The sequence below is a fragment of the Amblyraja radiata genome, chromosome 22, assembly GCF_010909765.2.
Source record: "Amblyraja radiata isolate CabotCenter1 chromosome 22, sAmbRad1.1.pri, whole genome shotgun sequence".
Taxonomy (NCBI): domain Eukaryota; kingdom Metazoa; phylum Chordata; class Chondrichthyes; order Rajiformes; family Rajidae; genus Amblyraja; species Amblyraja radiata.
The window spans coordinates 11,847,333-11,866,054 of record NC_045977.1 but is presented as its reverse complement, the minus strand read 5'-3'; the positions used below and the strand labels follow the sequence as shown (position 1 = coordinate 11,866,054).

Sequence of the window (18,722 nt, the reverse complement as noted above, 5' to 3'; positions counted from 1 at the left end):
ATGCAAATTTTATTTTACTAAAATTGCCATTATTCATTGAATCTTTATTTTGCTGATGATTCTTTACATTTCCTTACAATTTAATATTATACAGTCCAAATTAATATAAAATGACGCTTAAAGCAGATGATTGCTGTCTTGTTTTATTCAGAAACATTCTATAAATTCTGTCATAATTAATGATTTGTTATTATGATACAGATCCTTGTTTTGTTAATCTACCATGACAATCCTTATGTTTTGTTAATCTTCTATGACAGCACTAGCAACGATACAAAAATCCATTGATTGATGTTATTTAGCTCTGCATTACTACATGTCTGTTTTATTACAGTGCTAAAAAAGTATTCCATGAACATGAACAAGTAGCTTTTTGTTAGGACAATGGAAATGTTTTTATTTTGGGTTTCCAAAATGTGATGGTTGGATCACATTTAGAAATAACATTTATTTGTTAGAATAACAAATAAAGTTGTAGAGCCAAACGTCATCCTTTGAAGTATGTTCTAGACTTTAATCACTCGTTCACTGGAAAAATTCTTCCACCATTCTCTAAATTTGCCTTTTACCATGAGCCTATGCCATCTAATTTTGGACACCTCTTCTATGGGGAATAATTTTCTGCTGTTTACCCTATGCATGCCTCTCATAATTTTATATACCTCAATCAGATCCTCTCACAGCCTCCTTTGCTCCAAGGGAAATCAAACCCAGCTTTTCCATTCTCTGCTCATATCCAAAATGATCCATCCTGGTGAATCTACTGTGTACTCTCTTCAGTACAAACGTGTTCTTCCTAGAGTGTATCAATTAGAACCATAATTCAGCTGTTGCCTGAGCAATATTTTATAAAGCTGTACAATTACCTGCTTTTATGTTATATGCCCCTGTTATTGAAAGCTGTGCACCTTCACCACCTTATCTACCAGTGTAGACAATTTTAGGGCCTACAGCTTTACTGTTGTGTGTGTGTGTGTCCTCTTTGATCCTTCCAAAGTACATCACTCTGCACTCATTACTATTAATTTCCATCTTGTTTTGTTCTGCCCATTATACAAACTGTCAATATCATCCTGTAGCTCGAGACTGCCCTCGTTGCTCTCCACAACACAAGCAATCCATTTTAATTTGTGGTTTACACATGTTATGTAGTGTGTTTCTTGTAGTAATTTATAACACTTGTTGTGATAGGCATATGAATAGAGGCAAACTGAGTGACCTGGTCGCTGAACATTTGGACCACCTGCATTACCTGAATGATATCCTGACCATTAATTGTGAATTCCTGAATGATGTGCTAGCAGACCATCTACTAAACAGACTTTTTCTGCCATTATACGTCTACTCTCTGGTGACTCATGAACAGGTAAAATGATATTTGTATTTAATATAATATTAATTACAGCAACTGAGCTTTTTTTCTAGAATGTGTGCAAAATTTTTAAAAATGGATCTTAAATGATTTATTATATTCGATTTTTAAGTTTCACGTGACAATGAAGTCCTGTAAATAAAATTATCCTGGCTATACAAGGTAGAGGGTGGGAGAAGGTGGGAGTGCACTTTTTACAAAATATCCTCAGAAAGCACCCTCTGCCAATAGATAAATATAACTTTAGGAAGATGTGTGGTCGGGTTCCTTGGGATTCCTTCGCAGGTTTCCATGCCTCATTTGAACAAAAAGCATTTTTTTAAACCAAATTATGGCATTTCAGCTGTGATCATGTAGCATATGCATTTAAATGCTATTTTTTGTGATACTATCTAAGCAAGTTTCTGTACTGTTGCTTATGTAGTGAATGGTCCCTTCATTATTTTAAACATCTTCATCATATTCTCTCTCAACATTCTCTCTTTTACAAAGAACTACCCTGGGCTCTCCAATCTTTCAGCCCGCTGAAAGCCCATTCTTTTTGAATATCCCAAAATATTTCACCTCAAATGGTGGTCAGTTGCAGTAAGAGAAACATTCTGTAGAGGGAGACATACGACAAGTTTATTTTTAAATGTTTTTATCGGCATCACAAAGAACGGCAGATGCTGACATTTTGAGCAAAATGCTAAGTGCTGGAGGAACTCAGTGGATCAAGCAGCATTTGTAGAGGGAATGGACATTTCAGATCAGGGATCCTTCTTCAGATTGATTAGAGTATGTGGGAAGAAAGCAGGAAAAGAGTGAAGGGGCAGTTCAAAGCCTGGAAAATGATAGGTGGAGACTCAAGGAACTGCAGATACTGTAGCTCAGCAGGTTAGGCAGCATTGGTGGAAGGAATGGAAAGGGGTCCTGACCCGAAACATCATCTATCCTTTTCTTCTGCAACGTGAGAATAGAGAACAAGGTAGGAGGCTGAAAAGCAGGACTTCTAGGGTGGTTATTTCTGGTTTGCTTCCAGTACCTCGTGCTAGTGAGGGTAGGAACAGGGAGATAGGAGATCTGAATGTGTGGCAGAGAAGTTGGTGCAGGGGGCAGGGGTTTAGATTTGTATATTACTGGAATGTCTTCTGGGGCAGGGATGACCTGTACAAAAGGGACAGGTTGCACCTTAAATGGAAGGGGACCGACATTCTGGCAGGCAGGTTTACTAGTGCTACACGGGTGGGTTTAAACTAAAAAGTGGTGGGGTGAAGTCAACAACGTGGACGCATATCTGTGCAGCTAACGGGAAAGAGTGTAGGAAAGGTCACATATAAACTAATAGGGCAGGGGGATGGGAACCAATGCAAGGAGACAGAGGGCCATAAAAGGGGGACAGAAGTAAAAGGTAGAAGAGAGATAAGAAAAACAAACCTGAAAGCTTTGTGCTTTAATGCGAGGAGCACTTGAAATGAGGTGGATGAATTGAATGCGCAGTTAGTAAAGGGATATGATATAGTTGGAATTACGGAGACGTGGCTCCAGGGTGACCAAGGCTGGGGTATTCGATATTCAGGAAGGATAGACAGAAAGGAAGGGGAGGTGGGGTCGCATTGCTGGTTAGAGAGGAGATTAATGCAATAGCAAGGAGGGACATTAGCTTGGATGCTGTAGAATCGGTATGGGTAGAACTGCGAAATAGCCTAGGGCAGAAAACACAGACCACCAAATACCAATAGGGAGGTTGAGGAGAGCATCAAGCAGGAAATTAGGAGGATTTCCTGCAATGTATACGAGATGGGTTTTTAAACCAATATGTAGAGGAACCGACTGGAGGGCAGGCCATCCTAGACTGGGTATTGTGTAATGAGGAAGGATTAGTTAGCGATCTTATTGTGACCATAATATGGTGGAATTCTGTATTAGGATGGAGAGTGACACGGTTAATTCAAAGACTAGGGTCCTGAACTTGAATAAAGGAGACTTTGAAGTTATGAGACGGGAATTGGCTGATAACTGGCAAATGATACTTAAAGGGTTGAGAGTGAAGATGCAATGGCGAAGATTTAAAGACGGCAGATGAACTCCTGAAATTGTTCAGCCCTATCTGGCGAAAAAATAAAACCGGGAAGGCGGCTGACGAGGGAAGTCGAGGATAGTGTTAAAGCCAAGAAAGAGGCATATAAATTGGCCAGAAGAAGCAACAAAGCATAGGACTGGGAGAAATTTACAACTCAACAGAGGAGGACAAAGGAGTTAGATAAGAGGGGGAACAAAGAGCATGAAAGAAAGCTTACGGGAAGTATAATAACTGACTAGGTATGTAAAAAGGAAAAGATTAGTGAAGGCAAATGTAGGTCCCTTACAGTCAGAGACAGGTGAATTTATAATAGGAAACAAGGAAATGGCAGAATAGTTAAACGAGTACTGTGGTTCTGTCATCATTAAGGAAGACACAAACAATCTCCCGGATATACTAGGGACTGAGGATCTAGTGGGAGGGAGGAGCTGAAGGGAATCCACGTTAGTCAGAAAATAGTGTTAGATAAACTGTTGGGACCGAAGGCAGATAAATCCCCAGGGCCTGATGGTCTGCATCTCGGAGTACTCAAGGAGGTGGCCCTAGAAATCGTGGAGGCATTGGTGATCATTTTCCAATATTCTCTCGACTCTGGATCAGTTCCTGTAGACTGGAGGGTAGCCAACTGAACTTTTTAAGAAAGGAGGGAGAGAGAAAACGGAATTATAGACCAGTTAGCCTTACAGCGTTAGTGGGGAAGCTGTTGGCGTCGATTATTAAAGATGTTATAGCAGCACATTTGGAAAGCAGTGATGGGATCAGTCAAAGTCAGCATGGATTTATGAAGGGCAAATCATGCTTGATTAATCATTTGGAATTTTTTGAGGGTGTAACAAGTAGAATGGATAAGGGAGAGCCAGTGGATGTGGTGTATCTGGACTTGACAAGGTCCCACATGAGATTAGTGTGCAAAATTAGACAACATGGGAGTAAGGTATTGACATGGATAGAGAACTGGTTGGCAGACAGGAAGCAAAGAGTAGGAATTAATGGGTCCTTTTCAGAATGGCAGGCAGTGACTAGTGGGGTACCGCAAGGCTCGGTCGGTACTGGGACCCCAGTTGTTTACAATATATATTAACGATTTAGACGAGGGAATTAAATGTAACATCTCTAAGTTTGCAGATGGCAGAAAGCTGGGTGGCAGTGTGACCTGCGAGGAGGATGCTATGAGGTGACTTGGATAGGTTGGGTGAGTGGGCAGAAGCATGGCAGATGCAGTATAATGTGGATAAATGTGAGTTTATCCACTTTGGTGGCAAGAACAGGAAGGCAGATTATTTGAATGGTGTCAGATTAGGAGAAGGGGCGGTGCAACGAGACCTGGGTGTGCTTGTACATCAGTCGCTGAAAGTAAGCATGTAGGTTCAGCAGGTAGTGAAGAAAGCCAATTCATTGCGAGAGGATTTGAGTTTAGGAGCAAGGAGGTTTTACTGCAGTTGTACAGGGCCCTGGTGAGACCGCACCTGGAGTGTTGTGTGCAATTTTGGTCTAATTTGAGGAAGGACATTATTGCTATTGAGGAAGTGCAGCGTAGGTTCACCAGGTTAATTCCCGGGATGGCGGGACTGACGTATGATGAAATAATGGGTTGACTGGGCTTGTTTTAGCTGGAATTTAGAAAGATGAGATCTTATAGAAACGTATCAAATTCTAAGAGGATTGGACAGGGTAGATGCAGGAAAAATGTTCCCGATGTTGGGGGAGTCCAGAACCAGGGGTCACAGTTTAAGAATAAGGGGTGTAGACCATTTAGGACAGAGATGAGGAAAAACATTTTCACCCATAGTTGTGAATTTGTGGAATTTTCTGCCACAGAGGCAGGGGATACCAATTCACTTGATGTTTTCCAGAGAGAGTTAGATTTTTCTCTTATGATTAGGGGAATTAAGGGATATTGGGAAAAAGCATGAACGAGGTACTGATTTTTGATGATCAGCCATGATCGTATTGAATGGCGATGCTGGCTCGAAGGGCCAAATGGTCTACTCCTGCACCTATTTTCTACGTTTCCACGGATGCTACCTAACCTGTTGAGTTACTCCGCACTATTATTTAAGTGATAGGTCGATATAAGTGAGTGGAGTGATTGGCAGTCGGGTGAAGTAATTTGCAAAGTGAGGTGGTGAAAAGGAGACAAAAGTATCAAATATGAAGAGAACAGGAGGAGTGAGATGTAAAGCTGGAGGTCTATAAATCCACTGGCTCCCACAGTTACCTTGCCTGCATCTCCTCGAACCCTGCATCTTCAAAGGATGCCATGTCTTACTCTCAATTTCTCTGATCTACTGCATCTGCTCCCAAGATGAGGCTTTCCATTCTAGTTCGTAACCTTCAGTAAATGTGGTTTTCTACCATGCCATTTTGGATAAAGCCCTCACCTGTGTCTCCTCTGTGTCCCATAGTTTTGCTTTCACACCTCCTCCATTCAGAAAGAACAAGGATAGTTCCCCTGGTCCCCATCTTTCACCTCACCAGCCTACAACATGTTATTTTCCAACATTTCTGCCACCTTCAATGTGCTCCCACCACCAGTCACATCTCCCAGTCCCTACTCCTTTCCACTTTCAAGAGCATTCCCTCTGGAACTCCTTAGTTTAGTCATCCCCACCCATCCAACCTGCCCCTTCCCTGGTATTTTCCTCGACAACCACAGTACATAACACCTGTCCCTACACCTCCTCCCCCACCTCCATTTGTAGGCCCCAGCAGTACTTGATGGTACATTCACTGATGGTACAGTGGTGCAGCTGTAGAGCTGCTGTCTCTCTGCATCCGAGACCAGGGATCGATCCTCACCCTGGGTGCAATCTATATGGAGTTGGCATGTTCGCCCTATGACTGCGTAGGTGTCTCCCGGGTGCGGTCGTTTCTTCCTTCATCCTAAAGATGTTGCTAGGTTAATTGGCTACTATAAATTGTCCTTTGTTTGTGAGTGAGGGATGATATCTGAGGGAGAATAAAGTGGGATTAATGTCAGATTACTGTAAAGGGAGGTTGATGGCTGGCGTGGCCTTGATGGGCTGAAGGGCCTGTTTCTGTCCTGTGTGCCACACACTTGCCTCCCATCTCCGAATCTCCTATTTCCCTATTATTCTCTCCCCCCCCCCCCCCACACTTCCATCCATATCCCTCTCTCTGACTCAACATTTTTTTTCATCCTCTTCTCTCCTTATCTGGCATCCTTTTGTTTGTGTTTCACTTCTAGCTTTTGTTTCTTGCTCCATCCATCTGCCAATCACCCCCTCACCTGCATCACTACCAGTATTTAACCTGCCCCATCTCTCTTTTCAACCTTTCTTTCTTCCCCTCCCCCCACCCCCCCTCTATTCCAATCAGTTCTGACCTAAAATATCATATGTCCAGTCCCTCCACAGATGTTCCTCCACTGAGTTCCCAAACCACTGTGTTTTATGCCAAGCTCTGCTGTCTTCCCATGCATGATGTTGCAAATCTTTCAGAAATGTACGAGCTAGACATGAGTAACATTTTGCTAGAAGATGGTGATTGGCAGAATAGTTGATTGTTAAAGTTTGTTTCTGGAGCTAAACATGATGTCGAGGTTTTGATTCCAAGATATTATTTATCTCCATTGAAATATCTAATAGAAAAATGGTGTTTCTCCTTCAATGGATGTATAATATTCATTTGTACATACTACTGAAATCGTAGATTCTTTAATGCAGGCAATTTGTTAAAACATTTATTCTTGACTTGTAAGAAATAGAATATGAGTTTGTGCAAGGAACTGAAGTGCAATTAAGTACCTACCAAAATGACCAAAATTATATTTATATAAATTATATGTTGCTGACAAGAAAATGTGTTCATATTTCAAAATGATAACTCAAAATGTACTGTTTTCCAGTGTGGTGATCGTCCAAAGATCAGCCGTCAAGCTTCATTATATCTCCTTTCACAGGTATGCAAAATGTAATCTTTCATCCCAGAGTGTCTGGTTTTTAATGATACAGGATTTGTAGTCAGCAGCACTTGCTTGGTGTTGACATATTTCGAAGAAATCTGGAAACTATTCTCTCTGCAACAATATTGAAGGATCATTTGTAGATTGTCTGTGGGATGAATATGAAAGAAACATTACACAATGTGTTCAAAGTTACTCCTATCAACAAAGCAAAAGAGTGTCGGCTGAATCAAAGTCAATCCAAGCCTGAATGATTCTGAGAGATTTGAGCGCAGGAATTGATTAGTTAAGAAGAATGAGCAGACAAGTTTTCTGCTTTGAATTTGATGATTATTATATTTAAAGTTGAAATTATAAAATAAAATGTTTTTGTCCAGTTTAAAGACAGCCTTTCATATCTAATTTGCATTGCAGCCAATTCACACTTTTTAGCTCCCTGTGTCAAGGTTTGTTTCTTAAAAAGCAGACAGCAACAAAAACTGTTAAAGGTAAACCGTGGCAATCTTTAATTGATTCGTCAGACGGGAGTGGCACAAACGTTGCTCAGTGCTTCTCGCGCTCCACTCAGAACAAAGGAGAGTTAGCACAATTACACATTTTTCTTATCAGTAAAACACTCCTACCAAGTCTGAATATGGCATGACTGAAAGATTCTGTAGCCTTTCACTATATAGGAAAGCTGGGTCCAAATCAAGCTCATCCAATAACAAGTTATTACTTATCTCTGGAGAGTCAGCTATTTTTTTTCAATCTTGGCTTCTTTATGGCCTTGAAAAGAAGCACATGTTATTACTGCAGGCTGCCATCTTAATGTCGTTATTGAAAAGACAACCTATCCTCCATATTGTGTTCCATATAATTTACAAAGTCATTCAGTCTTGGCACCGGGCCATTCTTTTGTTCTACTGGTCCATGCTTTTGTAGAAGAACGACTCCATTTTAGATTTGACTATTAGATTTGACTATTAGCTCTTTCACCTGTATATCAGTTGTAGGTCTTGGTTATGCAGTACAGAGGAACGATTAACACTTGCAAGTATCATGATATTTAGAAAAAGGCCAATAGCCACAATGACTTATTTATGAAGGAATCCTTGTGGTTTCTGAGGTAAGGCTAGAGGTTACATGATGATAAAAGTACAAAACTAAAGGCTTTGTATCGGAATAAATGTAGCATTTGAAATAAAGAAAACAAATTGAATTCAAATAGAAATAAATGGATTGTGTTACTGAGTTACTCCAACATTTTGTGTCGAACATTAGAAATAAATGAATTGATGGCTAAGGTAGAGGTGTGGCTATAGACACAAGGAACTGCAGATGCTGGAATCTTGTCTAGAACGCTAAGTACTTGAGTAACTCAGCGGGCCTCCATGTCCTCCAGGCAGCATCTCTGGAGGACATGGATAGTTGATGTTTTGGGTCAGGACGCTTCAGATTGGAAGGATCTATACAGAGATGTGGCTACATGGATGGAAATCTGTGTAATTTAGGAAGGACAGAAACCAATGAAAGTGTGGAAGAGCGCCTCTCAATGAATGATCTTTGTGCAATAGAGAAGGATGTGTAAGTTAAGGAGACCAGGATGTAGAAGCAGATGGTAGATGAGAAAGCATGAACTCGCTTGTAAGAGTGGTGCCTATATAACGAATCAGAATATCCTGGAGTTCACCGTATTGTATTGTATTGTATTGTATTGTATCCTATAGGTGACTCCTGTATTACTGGTGTTCACGTTCCAGGAAACAGTCTACATTGCCATTGTCTGTATTGTTAGGCTGTGTCATTTGCACATGTCGGGAAGTGTGAATTGAACATTATATTTTATTTGCACTTGGGGGCGCCGTATGATGGCAGCCTCTGCCTACAGTCTGTCTGTTTTGCCATCTTTTTGTTATTTTTTGTCTGTTTAAAAAAAAACAACTATGTTTTGGAGGTTTCTTTGTCTTTTTATGTGGGGTGGTGGGGAGGGTAAGGGGGAAACCCTTACTCAGTCACTTCCTGGCGAGGATGCGACTATTCTCCTAGTCGCATCTTTGCCCCCCCCCCCCCCTTGCGGCCCACCAAGTGGATTGGCGGGCTTTTCCTGCCGGAGTCCGACCAGAGCTTCAACAGCGGCGCAGCACTGGATTCATCGCGGAGTGAGCGATGACTTACCTGGGATTGCCGTTTGAAGCTCCGTAGTGTTGGCCTGCTGCTTCAACATCGTGGAGCTGTGGTTTGCGGAGCTCCCAGTCTCGGGCGGCGCTGACTTCAACATCGCGGAGTCCTGGGATCCCTTTGCTGAGGGCCGCCAGTGTGAATCTCCATCCAGCTCAGCCTGTGGACTTCGGGAGCCACGGTCTCCGGTAAGATGTGGCCGATTCAGAAGTCGAAGCCGTGGAAAATGTTCTTCCATTCCGCGTCGGAGTTCCATCATCCCGGCAAGAGGGCCTGAACATCGGGCCGCCCGTAGTGACGATTGCGGAGGGCTCGGGAGACCCCAACCATGGGTGAACAACAAAGAGGAGGATGACTAAACTTTGGTGCATTCCCTCACAGTGGGAAACTTTGTTTCCACTGTGTGGGGATGTTTATGTTAAAGTCTATCGTGTGTTTTTTTTTATTCGTATGGTTGTATGGTAACCCAAATTTCACTGGACCAATTGGTGCATGTGACAATAAATGTAACTTGAACTTATTTGCAAAATTGTGCAATTTTTTTATTCGGCACTGCATTTGTTTTGGAGATATGTGAATTTTGTAAATTGTTTAAGAAGGAACTGCAGATGCTGGAAAATCGAAGGTAGACAAAAATACTGAAGAAATTCAGCGGGTGAGGCAGCATCTATGGAGCGAAGAAAATAGGCAACGTTTGCCTATTTCCTCCGCTTCATAGATGCTGCCTCGCCCACTGAGTTTCTCCAGTATTTTTGTCTACCTGTAAATTTTATAAGAGAATTTCGGTTGCCTGAATTGCCATAACGCATGGGTCATCTGCACACAAAACCTGGTATGTGCAATGAGCTAGGATTGATCAATTTATTAGCATCTGAGGTTCAAGGGGATATTTTAGGATATACTAAACAAATGAAATATTCCAAAAGAAGGTCCTGTTGTCTGTTCACTATAAATTGTTAAAGACAGTATCAAACTTAACGCTTATAATTGTATAAGAATAGAATGCTGGTCCAGAAAATTGGACAGAATATATGTTCCTAAAAATGTAAAGAATTACTATATATTTGTAAAACAAGCAAAGAATTACAAAGATTTAATAAGGATGTACAAATTGGAATAGGAAACAATCTGTCCGGAAATGTGTAAAGTGATAATAGTCTCCAAACTGTTAATAGTTTTTAAACAGCTTTTAACAAATTAACAAAGCTAACATCCTTTATTCGAAAAGGGGAATAGATGCACAGGAGAAAATTATAGGCAACTTGCCTTCATGTCTATTGTCAGACATGGTATAGCATGGTAGAGATGGTATAGCAGGGCAATAGAAAAATCAAGTCGTCATGGTTTTATGAAACGGAGTTCATATTTGACCAATAGATTGGAGTTCTTGGAAAAAGTAATGTGGTTTGGGTAAAGGGGAACTCGTGGATGTACTGTAATTGAATTTCCAGAAAGCATTTGAGAAAATGCCGCATCAAAGATTATTGCTGAAAAGCTCATGATCTAAGAGGTGTCTTATTAGTGTGGGTAGAATATTGGCTAGCTAACAGGAAACCAAGAGCATGAATAGGTGGGTCTTTTTCTGTTTGGCAAAATGAAATGAGTGGCGTGCCTCAGTGGTGATGAGGCCTCAGTGTCTTTGCAATTTGTATAACTTACTTTGATATAGGAACTGAATGTATAGTTGATAAATTTACCAATAAGTCAAAATAGGCAGGAAGGTAAGTTGTGAAGAAGATATGAGGTTATAAAAGGAAAAAATATAGCTTGAGTAGACAAAGACCTTGGAAATGGAGTATAAAGTGGGAAAATGTGGCATTTTGCCAGGAAAAGTAAAAAATAAGCGTACTATCTAAACAGTCAGAGATTGCAGAGTTCATAGAAGTATCTAGGATTATGTGCCTTCTTCCCTGAGAGTGGTGCACAGGTTGATAGGGTGGCAAAGAAGGCTTTTGGCATGATGACTTTCGTCAGTCAGTATAGAGTATGGGAGTTGCATAAGGTGTCAGTGAGGCCACACTTGGAGCATTGTTCAGTTTTGGTCACCTTGCTATAGGAAAAATGCTATTAAGCTGGAAAGAGTATAGGAAATATTGACAAGGATTTTGCCAGGACTCGAGGGCCTGAGCTATAGGGAGAGGTTGGGCAAGCTTGGACCTTATTCCTTGGAGTGCAAGAAACTGGGTGATGATCCTATATAGGTGTGTAAAATCATGAGAGGGATAGGGTAAATATATAATATAATATAATATAAAATATAAATATATTTTTTCCGAGGGTAAGGCGATCAAGAACCAGAGATGTGAGGGGAAAGATTTAATAGGAACAGCTTTTAACAGAGTGGTGGGTATGTAGAACGAACTGCCAGGGGAAGTAGTTGAGTCAGGTAAAATAACAACATTTAAAAGACACTTGGACAAGCCACATGAGATATGGGCATAACATAGGTAAATGGGACTGGCTTAGATGGGGCATCTTGGTTGGCATGGACAGCTCCATGCTGTGTGACTTTGACTCCACTCTGCAGTGAGTAATTAGCGCTGCTACTGGATGTTATAATTTTCTTGGGGAATGCAAAAGGTTATGCATCATGGGACCTTGACAAGATCACGTAGAACACTGTGTAATATTTATTGTATTTAAGGAAGGATATTCACGTGTTGGAAGCAGTCCGGACAAAGTTTGCCAGATGATTCATGGAATTGGGAGTTTGACTTGGGAGGAAAGGTTGGACAGGCTAGGTTTGTACCTGCTGGAGTTTAGAACTTGATTGAAACATAAAATCCTGACATTTTCACAGTCAGGATATGGAGATAGTATTTCCCTTTGTGGGAGAATCTGGCATGCGTGATCACACATTTAAGACAGAGATAAGGCTTTTCTTTCTCTTTGTGGGTATGAGTCTTCAGAGGGGGTCAAAGGAAAGAGCGTTCACGTCGCGGTCCTGTTTTCACCAATCTTTCCACCACCGGGCAAAAGAAGCGCAAGACAGACACCATTGTACGCAGATGTCGAGAAGTGTGTTTAACTCTGGCTGAACAACTTCTAATCTTGTGTGTGGACTCGATAAGAAGAAGAAGAAGTCTTCAGAGAATGTGGAAGCAGATTTTGAATATTTTTAAGATGGCTAAATGGAATTTTGATAAACTAATATTGACGCAATCAGATCAGCCAGGACCTTATTTAGTGATGGAGCAGGTTCGAAGAATCGATTGACCTATTCCAGTTTATCTCGGTTTGTATTGGAAATTAGTGAGTTCTTTGCACAAAGAAAGCCAATTGTCTGACGCGTTAATTAATCTGATTGATGTGCAGCACATTTGGCACATTGTGAGCTTCATGAGACCGTAAATAAAGTGGGGATCTGTCTGGTTTTCCATCCCATGTCAGCCTTTGCTATTCATATTCATTGTGGTGGCTGTTATGCCTCAGCCTACCTTCCAGCTGATTGAAATATACATCATCTTTAACGCAGTAAGAATCCCTGAAGCATTTTGACACATGACAGATTGAATTTGGTGCAGCTTCTTATTTATTTAGATCCACACCACTTTATAGATTTTCACAGACAAATGAGGAAACTTCTGCAGAAATTGTAATTTTTACAATAATCATAGGATTTTAAAACATGTTTTTATCAGTCTGAAAACGTGCTTTTAGTTTATTCAAATTTTATTCTAAGAATAGCAATGACTGATTCCTATTTTCAGTATCCTCAACTCCTTAATCTCTTGTCTCCTACGACACTTGCATGTTTTAAGCTTAGCTACACGGGGACTTTAAAATAATAGTGACAGAGGTCAGGCAACAAAATTGGGTTTGGCTATTTTATAAAGACTGTTACCACATAAGGAAGAGAGATTCTTATTTGCTGGTCCATATTTGATATTATATTCGTGTTGATTGTCTTTGAATTTACTTCTAGTAATGAGATTTATATCACTGTAGATTTAATTACAATTCTGAAATTTATTTGAGAAGTCAGCTCTATTTCATTTGTGAGGCAAGGTGAAATATGTTAAGTTCAGTGTTCCAGCAATTTTTAAATGACATTAGAGGAACAACTTTGAATTCTTTGCTATTTGGAAATGTTATTTGCTGCATGTTGGTAAGTTGAATTTGCAGCATGCAAAATCTTACAGCAATTTGTTTAAAGTGGAGAATTGGGAACTGTGGAGGCATGCTTATTTTGCATCTATATCTTACTAGTTGCATTTTAAAGTTTGAAAATCCCTGGTTAACACAGACAAATGTTCATATTGTAGTAAGACCAGGCAGGTTGAGCGAAATATTCTTTATTAATAAAAACAAATGCTCGAAACACCGCGTACCTAGTCTAGAACTAACGATTACAGCTCCTGTCAATGGGAGGAGTGCTAACTACTGATTACTCTCAAAAGCCTGCGAACTAACCCACCGGTCACGTGACAGTCCCGACCAATGACACGGTTCTGAATACCCAGCCCCACCACTAGGTGCCGCTACCGGACCCACCCAGAACCAGAGGAAAGAAAGCGAGCGGGAGTCCGAATTAGGTGGCCAGACGTGTGGAGACAGAATGAACAAGCACAACAGGGGCAACCGGCGAAAGCAGGATGGCCAGTGGACAACCTCTACGACGGGGTTGGGCCGCCAACACTGGGCGGTCAACATCCAGGTGAGCAGGCTTGAGGCGGGCCACCGAAACATCCTCCTGCAGGCCCGCGACATCCAGAACGAAAGTCGCGACGTCGGGTTACAACACCCGGAAGGGATCCTCATAAGGGCGCTGCAGCGGAGTCCGGTGCGAGTCTCTGCGGAGGAAAACAAATTGGCAGTCCTTGAGGGCAGGTGGGACATAGGAGGGAGCGACCCCGTGACGAGAGGTCTGGACAGGGGCCAGCCTGCCCACTTTCTCACGGAGGTGCGTCAGCACAGACGAAGGGGGTTCCTGCCGCTGGGAGGAAATCGCCTTGTACCTTCAGCAGGGAGCCATAAACCAATTCAGCAGACCACGTGGCCAAACTGCCCTAGGGGCCGTGCAGATCCCCAGCAAGACCCATGGCAATTCATCCACCCAATAAGGGCCCGTGAGCCGTGCCTTCAATGAGGACTTCAGGTGCCAGTGAAAACACTCGACCAGGCCGTTGGCCTGAGGATAGTACGTGCAGTGTGGTGCAACTGAGTGCCGTACAGCTGGGCCATAGCTGACCACAGCGCAGAGGTAAACCGAGCACCATGGTCCGAGGAGATGTCAGCGGGAACTCCGAAACGAGCCACCCAGTGTGCACCGAGAGCCCGAGCACAAGTCGTGGCGGAGGTATCAGGGAGCGAGATTGCCTCGGGCCACTGCGTGAAACGGTCCACAATAGTGAGCAGGTGGGTGACACCTCGGGATGGCGGCAGGGGACCCACCAGGTCTATGTGGATATGATCGAACCGGTGCTGAAGGAAGATAAAATCCTGGAGAAGCGCACGTACGTGACGCTGGACCTTGGACGTTTGGCAGGGAATGCAGGCCCTGGCCCAGGCCCCGACCTGCTTGCTGAGGCCGTGCCAGATGAACTTGGCCGCCACCAAGGCAGTAGTTGTCCGGATGGAAGGATGGGTTAAGTCGTGGATGGAGTCGAAAAAGCGACGTTGCCAAACTGTAAGGACGATGGGTCACGGCAGCCCGGTGGAGACATCGCAGAGGATCGTAACAGGACATCCCGAGGGCCCGAGCAGGACGTCCTCCAACACCAAACCCGAAACGACAGTGCGATAATAATAATAATAATGGATGGGATTTATATAGCGCCTTTCTAATACTCAAGGCGCTTTACATCGCATTATTCATTCACTCCTCAGTCACACTCGGTGGTGGTAAGCTACTTCTGTAGCCACAGCTGCCCTGGGGCAGACTGACGGAAGCGTGGCTGCCAATCTGCGCCTACGGCCCCTCCGACCACCACCAATCACTCACACACATTCACACACATTCACACACAGGCAAAGGTGGGTGAAGTGTCTTGCCCAAGGACACAACGACAGTATGCACTCCAAGCGGGATTCGAACTGGCTACCTTCCGGTTGCCAGCCGAACACTTAGCCCATTGTGCCATCTGTCGTCCCGATAGGGAAGCATCTCGTCCCCATCCCGTTGCACAGCGTCCAGTCCCGAATAGTCAATACTCGGGGCTACGGTCAGCACGGCATTAACGGCAGGGCAGGATAAGCGTCAGCGACCTGGTTGAATTTACCCGCTACGTGCTGAATACGTGTTGTGAATTCCGAAATATAAGCCGGGTGCCGTTCTTGGCGTGCTGACCAGGGGTCGGACACCTTTGCAAACGTGAAAGTGAGGGGCTTGTGGTCGGTGAAGGCCGTGAAGGGTCTGGCCTCCAGGAAATGCTGGAAATGTCGAACCGTCAAATAGAGGGCCAGGAGCTCCCGGTCAAAAGCGCTGTAATTACGCACAGGGGGCGTAGGTGCCGGCTGCTCAAGGAATGTCTGCCAGCGACCGACAATAAACTGTTCGAGGACCCGCCCCCCCAACGGCGGTGTCCGAAGCGTCGACAGTGAGGGCGGTTGGGGCAGCGCCCGCGGGTGTACGAGCATAGTGGCCTGAGCTAGCGCCTCCTTGGGCCGGTCAAAAGCAGCCGTGGTCTCTGCATCCCACACCAGGACCCGCTGCTTGCCTGCCAGACACTGGAACATGACCCGGGCCGCCGCTGGCACAAATCAGTGATAAAAATTGATCATGCCCACAAATTCTTGGAGCCCTTTAACGGTGTCCGGCCGGGGAAACTGCGGAATCACCTCCACTGCGGAGTTGCGCCTTGTTGGGGGACGTGATGGCCGAGGAATGAGATGGAGTCGAGACCAAACTGGTATTTGGTGGGGTTAATGACAAGGCCGTGGTCCTTGAGGTGCTGGCACAGCAACCGCAGGTGCGCGCAGTGCTCCTGGTGGAAGCAGCTGGTGACCAGAATGTCATCGAGATAGATGAACACGAAGACCAACCCCGACCGAATATGTCAATAAGCCGCTGGAAGGCTTATGCGGTGTTTTAGAGGCCGAACGGCATCCGCAACCATTCAAACAGGCCAAAAGGGGTAATGATGGCGGTCTTAGGCACATCATAGGGGCGGACAGGGATCTGGTGCTAACCGCGCACCAGATCAACTTTAGAATTTAGCCCAGTCTAAATGGGCCGTGAATTCCTATGTGTGCGGGACGGGGTAGCGGTCGGCATTCGTGGGGTTATTAAGACGGCGGTAGTCCCCGCATAGTCTCCACCCGCCGGACGACTTGGGGACCATATGGAGTGGGGAAGCCCATGGGCTGTCAGAGCGCCGCGCAATACCCATCTTCTCCATGCGCCGGAACTCCTCCTTAGCCAACCGCAGCTTGTCGGGCGGGAGCCTGCATGCCCGTGCGTGGAGCGGAGGGACGGTGGTGGGGATGTGGTGAATTATACCGTGTTTAGGGGTGGCCGATTTCAATTGGGGGGTCAGGGTTTCAGGGAACTCGGCATGAATTTGGGCATACGCATCGCCCGCGTCAGACACTGAGCCAAGGTGTGGGCTGGACGAGGCCGCACCGATGCGTGCTGGAGGGTGTCGGGGTGAACCTTTCTGGCCCTTGACAACGACCAGTAGGGAATAGGCCCATAGGAAATCGGCGGCTAGCAATGGTTGAGAGACATCGTGGTCCATCATTGGTAAATGGCGGGAACCGAAAACGAGTGTGAATGCCATAAGTTCGGATGGGGCTGCTGTTGACGGCGGTCAGGGTGGGGCCTCGCTTATCAGAACGGGTGCCGACCCCGGATGGGGGCAGTATGCTGATCTCCGCCCCCTTGTCCACGAGGTATCTGAGCCCGGAATGGCGGTCCCAGATGTAGAAGCGATGTTTCTGGCTCACCGCAATAGCTTCTACTAGCGATCAGCCAAAGTATTTCCCGGTTGTGAGCAGGGAGAACGGCATCGGCCGGCGCCCGTGGTGTTACTTGGTGGTAGTAACACCACAGGCGCTTATTGGGATCCGCAACAGTCGATTGCGGCGTTGTCAGTCGAAGGTGGAATGGGCCGTCGCAGAGCTGTAGACACCCGGTTGATGGATGAGCCGTCCTGCTGCTTGGCGAGCCACAGCTCGTCCGCCCGCTTGGCGAGTTGCAGGGGGTCAGTGAAGTCGCAACCGGCGAGGAGCAGGTGGATGTTGTCGGGCATCTGCTCGAGGAAAGCGTGCTCAAAGAAGAGACAAGGCTGGTGACCGTCCATCAGCGAAAGCATTTCGCTCATCAGCACCGACGGCTTGTGGTCACCGAAGCCAGTCCATATACAGGATCCGGGCGGCGCGATCGCGGTGGCTGAGCTCGAAAGTACGCAGCAGCAGTGCCTTGAAGCCCTCGTACTTGTTGTCGGCTGGCGGATTTTGGAGGTAAGGGAGCAATCGGGTTGCGGTTTCTTGGTTGAGCGCGCCGACCACGTAGAAGTATTTTGTGGAATCCGCGACAATTTGCTGAATTTGAATGGGACTAAATGTGTTGGAACCACACATGAGGTTGGACTGCCCAGAAAACGGGCAATTTAAGCGAAACCGCATTCTACTGGGCGTGGCTGGCATCGAGGTTCTCGACGGCGTTCATGATCGGACCTGAAAAACGTTCGGATCGTCGGGGTCACCAATGTAGTGAGATCAGGCAGGTTGAGCGTAATATTCTTTATTAACAAAAACAAATGCTCAAAGCAGTCTAGAACTAACAATTCCAGCTCCTGTCGATGCGAGGAGCGCTAACTACGGATTACTCTCAAAAGCCCGCGAACTAACCCCCCGTTCCCGACCAATGACGAGGGTTCTGAATACCCAGCCCCACCACTAGGTGCCGCTACAATATATCTGTTTATTGTTGGAAAATTTTTCATTCGGCAATACAAACTCATAATATGTTTTGAGTAAAATGACTTGAGTAAAGTGACTAGCTAATTATACTGTTACATTTTGAAAGCAATGTCCCAAAAAATCAAAGTCCGTGTTTCATGCTGTGAAAGCTATGTGTAGTTGAGTATTTTGGGATATGGATTGAATTTTTATTTTAATACCCAGCATCTTTTTTGTTTTGCGTGGCACTGTTGCGCAGATAGTAGAGTAACAATCTTGGAGCATCAGAGATCGAGGACCAGTCCTGACCTCTGGTGCTGTCTGCTTGGAGATTGCAAGTTGGCCCTGTGATCATCTGA

The 18,722-nt window shown here is 44.6% G+C and overlaps 1 protein-coding gene across 1 annotated transcript in view; it reads left to right on the top strand.

The window, feature by feature from the left end:
- Positions 1–18,722, top strand: part of clec16a (C-type lectin domain containing 16A) — a 209,533-nt gene that overhangs the window by 31,489 nt on the left and 159,322 nt on the right. The window contains exons 8-9 of the mRNA XM_033040308.1: positions 1,192–1,366; positions 7,303–7,356. Of these exons, the coding sequence (XP_032896199.1) occupies positions 1,192–1,366; positions 7,303–7,356 (229 nt within the window). The remainder of the gene's footprint in view (positions 1–1,191; positions 1,367–7,302; positions 7,357–18,722) is intronic.